The sequence below is a fragment of the Anopheles ziemanni genome, assembly GCF_943734765.1.
Source record: "Anopheles ziemanni chromosome X unlocalized genomic scaffold, idAnoZiCoDA_A2_x.2 X_unloc_75, whole genome shotgun sequence".
Classification (NCBI taxonomy): Eukaryota; Metazoa; Arthropoda; class Insecta; order Diptera; family Culicidae; genus Anopheles; species Anopheles ziemanni.
The window spans coordinates 17496-27500 of NW_026689845.1; the positions used below are offsets into that span (position 1 = coordinate 17496).

At 55.6% G+C, this 10005-nt stretch overlaps 1 protein-coding gene across 1 annotated transcript; it reads left to right on the forward strand.

Moving 5' to 3' along the window:
- The first annotated feature begins 301 nt into the window (after positions 1-301).
- Positions 302-1810, forward strand: LOC131292575 (uncharacterized). Its single transcript, XM_058320837.1, has one exon. It carries the CDS (start codon positions 302-304, stop codon positions 1808-1810), a length of 1509 nt encoding a protein of 502 aa, XP_058176820.1.
- The last annotated feature ends 8195 nt before the right edge of the window (positions 1811-10005 follow it).

The window sequence follows — 10005 nt, forward strand, 5'->3', positions numbered from 1 at the left end:
AACGGAGAGAGTTTCGACAATGGTAGGAAGTCTAGCGGGGTAGGGGTCGATCATTCCATCTAAGTCCCCCCGCCCCCATCTACTCATCACCATGCTTGACAAGACACCGAAAAAGACACTGCGAGCTGGCCCAGCCACGGGCCGCAGCTCGGCGGTAGAGAATGCCGAGGCGGCAGAAGTGGAAGCTGCACGCGCAACAACTAGGACGAAAAGGGTGGAACGGACGCCGCCGCCGCAACGGACGCCGCGGCCGCGCGCGCGCTCCTCGAGCAGCAGGCTTCCGTTCGAGGAAAACCTAATAATGTTCATCGGAGATGTGGAGAAGGAGCTAGAAACATCGGCGAAGTCAAGTGCAACTCCTGTGGCTTCCCCGGTAGCGGAAAACTGCTCGATGGTATCGACGCCCGCAGCAACCAATACTTTGGTTCAGGAGCAGCAGGTCCCGCAGCTCCAAGAGGCATCGGGAGGGAAAGACCCCTCGGAGAATAACACGCAGAGCGCTGGAATGGCCGCAATGGCCGAAACCATCAAGGCCCTGACGGCGCAAAACGCGGCACTGCAAGCCCAGGTAGCAGAGTTAATGGCCAAGGTAGAGAGGCTCCTGGAAGCCCAAGCCGCCCAAGCCATCCAGCAGGCCCAACTGGTGGAAGAGGGTCGAAAGAACATTAGGGAAATGGTTCGCGAGGCCATGGGAGAAAAACCAAAGCCCAAACAACTGAGCAGCAGCATCAGGAATGAGGTCAAAGAGACAGTGTCACTGCCACCGCGAGCACAGCAGCAGCAGCATTCGAAGCCACAGCAGCAGTCACAGCGGCAGCAGGGGCAGAAGCAGCAGCAGTCGCAGCGGCAGGGGGGGCAGCAACAGCAGCAAAGGCAGCAGCAGCAGCAGGACGAGGGCTTCCGGACAGTAGACAAGAAAGGTCGCCCGATCTACAATAAGCAGCGAGAGGAGTCTCGGGTGAACAAGGAGAATCCCAAGGCCAACATGGGCAAGAGGACTGAGATTCCCAGCGAAAAGCGTTCGTTCGCCGAGACGGTAGTGGGAAATGGAACGACTAGGCCGCAAGCAGGAGCAGTCCCAGCCACACGCCCGCAGGGCGATTCTCGACCCCCGAGGCCAGCGCTGACCAAAGGAAGACCGGACGTCATCACAGTCTGCCCGCCAGCGGGGGTTAGCTACCGGGACGTGTTCGTCAAGGTCCGAGCTCTAGAAGATGTCGCGGATAAGGTCCAGCGCGGGGAGCGCACTGCAGCCAATAACCTGACCATGACCCTCAAGAGGAAGGTGGACGCCCAGGCGGTGTTCGAGCGGGTACGAGCAGCAGCACCAGAGGGCAGTGAGGTGCATCTTCGGCTCGACACGGCCGTGGTAACGTTCAAAGGAGTAGACATGTTGGCCGAGCGCAAGGATGTCGCGAAGGCCATTTCAGACCAGTTCGGCGAGGAGGTCAGCGCGGAATGTGTCACCCTCCGGCGATTTTACCAGGGAGATCAGCGGGCGTTCGTCAGGCTGCCAAGGCGGATTGCCAACGCGCTGGTAGGAAACCGCCTGGTCTTTGGATACAGTAGCTGCTGGGTTGACTTCGCCCCAGCCAGGCCAGTTGAAGAGATGCGCTGCCACCGCTGCCTGCTTCGCGGGCACATTGCGCGCTCCTGCCCCGGTCCAGACCGTTCCGCACTGTGCCGTCGGTGCGGTGGGCAGGGCCACAAGGCTGCAGGCTGCAGCAACCCAGTGAAGTGCCTGGTGTGCGGAGGACCGCATGCTACCGGCACAGATAAGTGCAAGAACCGCCGTCAGAATTCAACGTAGTACTGCAGCAGAATTTAAGACGGAGTGCGATGGCCCAGGATCTATTGACCCAGTTGGCCCGCGAACGTGGTGCGGACGTGGCACTTTTGTCCGACTATCACCGCGTTCCAGCGAACAACGGCAACTGGGTCTTTGATCCTGCAACAAGAACAGCGGTCGTCGCACTGGGGAGATTCCCGATCCAGCGAGTGGTCAGCGTCGCGGAAGGGATGGTGGCGGTGGAGGTGAACGGCATCACCTTTATTAGCTGTTACGCCCCACCATCCTGGGATCTCCCCCGGTTCAGGGTACTAATGGAGGCGGTGCAGATAGCAGCACATGGACGGCAGCGGGTGGTCCTGGCCGGTGATTTCAACGCGGCCGCGGTCGAGTGGGGCCGCCAATCCACCAACAACCGGGGACACGAAATCATCGCCCTTGCGGAGCTGTTATCATTACGGGTGCTGAACCGCGGACGGACACCGACCTTCACGGGGAGTGCCGTTGCCCCCCCGGTGGTGAATGATATCAGTCTGGCGTCCAGGAGCATCGCGGGCGGGGAGGACTGGGTCGTCCTGCAGGATTACACAGCGAGCGACCATCAGCCGCTGTTCTACACCGTGGGCATCCCCGCAGCACCAACGCGCCGTCCGGTTAGAGCAGACCAACCACCCCCGAGGCCGAGTCGACGATGGGACACGTCGGTGTTTTCAGCCGAGCTGTTCACGGAGGCGCTCCGCTTGCTGAACTTCAACGAGGTTGCGCAGGATCCGGCCACCCTCGTCTCCACGCTGCAGCGCGCGTGCGATGAGGTGATGCCTCGGATGAACTCCAGGAACCGCACTCACGTCTTTTGGTGGACGGAGGAAATCGCCGAGCTACGCGAAAGCTGCCGGCGAGCCAAAGCGATTCTCCGACGCACGCGGGATCCATCGCTTCGTTTGCTGCGCGCGGCGACCCTCCGTGCCACCAAGAAGCGTCTCCGGAAGGCGATCAGTGCCAGCAAGCGGCGCTGCAACGAGGAGCTCGCCGACAGTATAGAGGACAACCCTTGGGGGGACGCGTACCGGATAGTGACGGCGTGGGTGAAGGGCGCCCGCCTGCCCCAGGAACGCGACGCCGAGGTACTGGGAGGCATAGTCGACGAGCTATTTCCCACGCACCCCCCCATGGAGTGGCCGGAGTCACCAGGGCCGGGCGTTGAGGAACCGCCACTGCGTCCAGTCACCGACGAGGAACTCCTAGCGATCGCGGCCAGGCTGAACCCCCGAAAGGCCCCCGGACCAGATGGCGTCCCCAATGGTGCAGTCACGGCGGCAATCCGAGAGTCTCCCGCTACTTTCCGGCGCATTTACCAGCAGCTGCTGGACAGCGGAGACTTCCCGGTGGCGTGGAAAGCGCAGCGATTGGTGTTACTGCCTAAGCCAGGGAAACCACCGGGCCAGGCGTCATCTTTTCGGCCCCTATGCATGCTCGACACTGTCGGTAAAGTGTTCGAGCGCATAGTCCTGGATCGTCTCAACGATCACCTGGAGGCCCCACTGCCAGGTGGTCCTCGCCTCTCTCCCCGCCAGTACGGTTTCCGTAAGGGGAGATCGACGGTGGAGGCGATCCAGGAGGTGGTGAAGGCGGGACAACGAGCGATGGCGTTTAAGCGCACCAACCAACGCGACCGCAGGTGCTGCATGGTGGTTGCACTTGATGTCAAAAACGCCTTCAACTCGGCAGGATGGACCAACATCGGGAGGGCCCTGGAGGCCAAAGGCGTTCCTCAGGCGCTGCTGGACATCATCGGGAGCTATTTTCGTGACCGAGTGCTCCACTACTCCACCAACACCGGACATGTTTCGAGGCCCGTCACCGCCGGCGTTCCACAGGGCTCCATCTTGGGGCCCACCCTGTGGAACGCCATGTACGACGGAGTCCTCGGATTGGAGCTGCCACCGGGAGCGGAGATAGTGGGGTTCGCCGATGATATCGTCTTGCTGGTGCCAGGCAGGACCCCGAGAGAATCTTCGACGCTGGCGACCCGGGCGATTAACACAGTACGGCGGTGGATGGCGGACCACCAGCTGTCCCTAGCCTTGGAGAAAACAGAGATGGTGATGGTGAGCTGCTTGCGGCAGGGCCATCCGAGGGTGCCAGTGCGTGTCGGGGGCTCCACGCTTCGCTCTAAGCGTCATATAAGGTACCTCGGTGTCCAGGTGGAGGATCACTTATCCTGGAATTTTCACGTGAAGGCGGTAACGGAAAAGGCCAACAGGATAAACCGAGCACTGTGTCACCTGCTCAAAAATCATGGCGGCCCTTCCAGTGTGCGACGTCGGACCCTCGCTAATGTGTCGACGTCCATCTTACGATACGCGGCCCCGGTCTGGTGGGAGGCTACGCGTATACAGAGCAACAGACGTCTGCTGAACCGGGTGCAGAATCGGGCAGCCAAGATGGTCGCGAGCACCTTCCGGACCGTAAAGTACGACGTGGCTACGTTGGTTGCTGGTATACCACCTATAGTCGAGCTTATTAAGGAGGATCACCGCTGCCACGAGCGAAAGCAGCAGTCCGGCGGCACCCCAGCAGAGATCCGCAAGGAGGAGAGGGCGGCGACAATGCGCAACTGGCAGGAGAGCTGGGATGAGTTGGCGCAGGACGGCGTGGCGTCAAGCCGATTCATCAGATGGAGCCACAGAGTCCTCCCGGACGTGGACAGATGGGTCAACCGGAAGCACGGACGGGTGGGCTTCCACCTGTCGCAGGTACTGACAGGACACGGCTTCTTCAGGGAGTACCTGCATTCCAGGAAGTTCACCCGGTCCCCGTGTTGCTCAGCCTGTCCGGGAGTCGACGAAACACCAGAGCACGTGCTGTTTCAATGCCCGCGGTTCGCGGAAGTGCGTGAACGGCTCCTCACGGGACACGGTCTTCAGCCGGTGACGGCTGACACGCTCCTCGACCACATGCTGCACGATCCTGACGCCTGGGAGCGTGTGGAAGAGGCAGCGGTCAGTGTCACCCGGGAGCTGCAGCGCGTCTGGAGGCTGGAGAGCGCGGCAGAGGCTCTACGGACAACGCGAGAGGCCAGACGTCGGGCGACGGAGCGGGAGGCGCGACGGCAGCGGTGGAGAGAGGGCCGGTTCGGCCGTGATCCTACGCTGCGGGACCGCATCCTCGCGATGGATGCCGACGTGCGCGAAGCGTTCAGGCGGCGAGCCAGGCAGCTTCAAACCAACATCAGACACCTGGAGCTGAGGCGCGATCGGTTGCCGGCGGGGATGTTCGAGGCCACGATGGCGCTCTATGTAGCGAGGCTTCGCCATCATGACGCGGCGCCTGATCAGCAGACACAGACAGCAGCAACACTGCAGCAAGCCGAACTGGGCCTGGAGAACGCTCGTCGGCGGCAGCGGAATGCTCGGCAACGGGCGACGCGAAGGAATAACCGGCAGCGAAGCCGGTAAAGCGGCCACCTAAGACGTGGAAGGTAGTAAGGGAATGCGTCCCAGGACAAATAAATAGGAGCTAGCGGCCCGATGGCCAGAAGCCCGCCCCACACGGCTCTACCGTGTAGGTGCATGCCGTGTGGGGCACCAACAGGGCAAGTGTAGGGAGTAGGAATTGTCTTTCTGTAAACTGTGATATGATTTTTTAGAATTTTAAGAGAAATACAGTTCTGAACCCTGATGAAAAAAAAAAAAAAAATGAAATGGAGCTTGCGGTTCAATTTGACTCAACACGGGAAAACTTACCAGGTCCGAACTTATGGAGGTGAGACAGATTAATAGCTCTTTCTCAAATTTAAGGGTAGTGGTGCATGGCCGTTCTTAGTTCGTGGATTGATTTGTCTGGTTAATTCCGATAACGAACGTGACTCACATATGCTAACTAGAACGCAGTCAGCGTTAATGCGTCGATGCCGATTGGAACGGGTTAGGACCTTTCGGTGGAGTATGACCTGACACCTTCGCTGTTCGTGTGCGCAAGTGCACTTACGGTACGCTGCTTAGCAGGACAATTTGTGTTTAGCAAAATGAGATCGAGCGATAACAGGTCCGTGATGCCCTTAGATGTTCTGGGCTACACGCGTGCTACAATGTGGGTAGCAGCGTGTCTCCTATTCCGAGAGGAACGGGAAATCACTCAAATACTCACTTAGTAGGGATTATGGATTGCAATGGTCCATATGAACTCGGAACTTCTAGTAAGTGCTGGTCATCAGCCAGCGTTGAATACGTCCCTGCCCTTTGTACACACCGCCCGTCGCTACTACCGATGGATTATTTAGTGAGGTCTTTGGAGATGATCGTTCGCTGGATCCTCGTGAACCGCGTCTGCTTTATCGAAGTTGACCGAACTTGATGATTTAGAGGAAGTAAAAGTCGTAACAAGGTTTCCGTAGGTGAACCTGCGGAAGGATCATTAGTGGCCAAGTGATCCTTCCAGAAGTCCGAACCTGCGGGTTGAGACTTCGGCACAAGTTGCCATATGATAATTGACGAAACACTATAGAAGTCCGAACCTGCGGGTTGAGACTTCGGCACAAGTTGCCATATGATAATTGACGTAACACTAACAAGTCCGAACCTGCGGGTTGAGACTTAGGCACACGTTGCCTTATACATGACTTCGAACAAATACACAAGTCCGAACCTGCGGGTTGAGACTTAGGCACAAGTTGCCTTATACATGACTTCGAACAAATACACAAGTCCGAACCTGCGGGTTGAGACTTAGGCACAAGTTGCCATATGAAAGTTGACGAAACACTAACAAGTCCGAACCTGCGGGTTGAGACTTAGGCACACGTTGCCTTATACATGACTTCGAACAAATACACAAGTCCGAACCTGCGGGTTGAGACTTAGGCACAAGTTGCCTTATACATACATTGGCCAAATAAACAGAAGTCCGAACCTGCGGGTTGAGACTTAGGCACAAGTTGCCATATTATATTCGATCAAACACTAGGTAGTCCGAACCTGCGGGTTGAGACTCAAGACCGTAACAAGATGTCACTATACAAGTCCGAACCTAAGGGTTGAGACTTAATGCGATCTAGATACCAAGTTGACATCCAATACCTGTTGAGCAAAACCAAAGATTCCCTGTTCTCGAATGATTACACTATATAACAGGGAATCATGAAGAAATCAAGCAAGCGTGAAACAAAGTCATCACTTGGGCATGCTCGATAGCCAACCACATGACCTTAACCTAAGAGAGCATGCAAACCACATGATACCTATAAACGATTAACCCGCCCTAGTTCAATCGTTCACCAAGTGATGACTTCAGTATGGCTAAGAGAAAAACTTTTAAATGGGAAAAACTCTAAGTCCGAACCTCCGGGTTGAGACTTCCGCGTCGGAGGTGGGCGCACCTCCTATCCGAAAGATGATGAATCAGGGGTGTTCGGTCAGCAATGGTCGGATTCCCCGTCGTAGTCCAACTATGACAATCAAAGTCAAGACCTCCGGGTTGAGACTTTCCGCGAGTACAAGCATAAAGGAACACGGACCAAGCCGTACCGAGAGAATCGGTACTAGAGCCCTCGTGGTTCTACATTGAGAGAGCCCTCGTGGTTCTCATTAGGGGCTTTATGCAAGTCGTACTCAATACTGTGGTGTGAAGTATAAAGTAGTCCTCGCCTGGTCCACGCTGCTTCGGCGGTCCTGGGTAAGATAGTTAATTCTAGCTTGCCCTATAGTGGAATGAGGACACTTAATGCTTCGTCTTTTAGCGGCGGCTAGACTCCTCCTCACGGGGAACGAGTTGACGCACACAGCGGCGGCTTACGCACTATGGCAATCATGGATGCCTGAAGATTCCGTGAAGTTCTCCCCTGGTCCACGCTGCCTCGGCAGTCCTGGGTAAAATGGAATATTTCCAGCTTGCCCTATAGTGGAAGAGGACTATCCAACAATACAAAGTCAAGACCTCCGGGTTGAGACTTTCCGCGTCGGTGGTGTCGCGCACCGCCTATCCGAAAGATGGTGTAACAGGGGTGTTCGATCAGCAATGGTCGGATGCCCCGTCATAGTCCAACTATGACAACCAAAGTCAAGACCTCCGGGTTGAGACTTTCCGCGTCCGGAGGTACGCGTACCGCCTACCCGAAAGATGGTGTGCTTCTGGGGTATTCGATGAGTCGGATACCCCGTCGTAGTCCAACTATGACAATACAAAGTCAAGACCTCCGGGTTGAGACTTCCGCGTCGGAGGTGCGCGCACCGCCTACCCGAAAGATGGTGAATCAGGGGTGTTCGATCAGCAATGGTCGGATGCCCCGTCGTAGTCCAACTATGACAATCAAAGTCAAGACCTCCGGGTTGAGACTTCCGCGTCCGGAGGTACGCGTACCGCCTACCCGAAAGATGGTGAATCAGGGGTGTTCGATCAGCAATGGTCGGATGCCCCGTCGTAGTCCAACTATGACAATCAAAGTCAAGACCTCCGGGTTGAGACTTCCGCGTCCGGAGGTACGCGTACCGCCTACCCGAAAGATGGTGAATCAGGGGTGTTCGATCAGCAATGGTCGGATGCCCCGTCGTAGTCCAACTATGACAATACAAAGTCAAGACCTCCGGGTTGAGACTTTTCGCGAGTACAAGCATAAAGGAACACGGACCAAGCCGTACCGAGAGAATCGGTACTAGAGCCCTCGTGGTTCTACATTGAGAGAGCCCTCGTGGTTCTCATTAGGGGCTTTATGCAAGTCGTACTCAATACTGTGGTGTGAAGTATAAAGTATAGAGTCCTCCACTGGTCCACGCTGCTCCGGCGGTCCTGGGTAAGATAGTTCATTCTAGCTTGCCCTATGTGGAAGAGGACTCAATACCCTACCTGTTGAGCTTGAAACAAAGTCATCACTTGGGCATGCTCATATTGCCATACAATATTCCATTATCTACTAATGAGCATGCAGCTATATGATATTAACCTGTAAACGATTACCCCGCCGTAGTTCAGCGCTTCAACCAAGTGATGACTTCAGTATGGCTAGTGTGTGAAGTATAAAGTATAGTCCTCCCCTGGTCCACACTGCTTCGGCGGTCCTGGGTAAGATAGTTAGTTCTAGCTTGCCCTATGGTGGAAGAGGACACCATACTTAATACTGTGGTGTAATGAACAAAGTATAGTCCTCCACTGGTCCACGCTGCTTTGCAGTCCTGGGTAAGATAGTTAATTCTAGCTTGCCCTATGTGGAAGAGGGCATACAAGACAAAGTATAGTTCTCCCCTGGTCCACGCTGCTTCGGCGGTCCTGGGTAAGATAGTTAATTCTAGCTTGCCCTATGTGGAAGAGAGCATACATGAACCAAGAACGAAGGTTATGATCGAGGAATGATTCGACAACTAACCGATGGTATGAAATGTGAAGAATTCAAGCAAGCACACAATCAAGTCATCACTTGGGCATGCTCGATAGCCAACCCTATGACATTAACCTAGTAGAGCATGCGAAAACCAATATATATGTAAACGATGCCCCTCCCTAGTTCAGCGCTTCAACCAAGTGATGACTTCAGAATGGCTAAATCAAATCGGTTCAAAACATACCATCGGTACCCTATTGAAACACACAAGTCGATATCAAACCTCATGATTGTGTAGTCCTCCACTGGTCCACGCCGCTTCGGCCGTCCTGGGTAAAATGGAACATTCCAGCTTGCCCTATGTGGAAGAGGGCACATTACTCAATACTGTGGTGTGAAGTATAAAGATCAGTTCTCCCCTGGTCCACGCTGCTTCGGCGGTCCTGGGTAAGATAGTTCATTCTAGCTTGCCCTATGTGGAAGAGGACACTTAATACTTCGTCTCTAAGCGGCGGCTTGACTCCTCCCTACGGGGAACGGGTTTACGCGCACAGCGGCGGCTTACGCACTATGGCAGTCATGGATGCCTTACGTTTCTATGAAAAGTGTGTTCCTCCCCTGGTCCACGCTGCTTCGGCAGTCCTGGGTAAGATAGTTAGTTCTAGCTTGCCCTATGTGGAAGAGGACACGTAGACTTACTGTGGTGTGAAGTATAAAGTTCAGTTCTCCCCTGGTCCACGCCGCTTCGGCCGTCCTGGGTAAAATGGATTCATCCAGCTTGCCCTATGTGGAATGAGGACACTTTATGCTTCGTCTCTAAGCGGCGGCTTGCTCCTCCCTACGGGGAATGGGTATACGCGCACAGCGGCGGCTTACGTTATGGCAGTCATGGATGCCTTACGTT

What these genes read in the sequence shown, in the direction of transcription:
- LOC131292575 (XM_058320837.1), top strand. Translation starts at nt 302, where the DNA reads ATGTTCATCGGAGATGTGGAGAAGGAGCTAGAAACATCGGCGAAGTCA.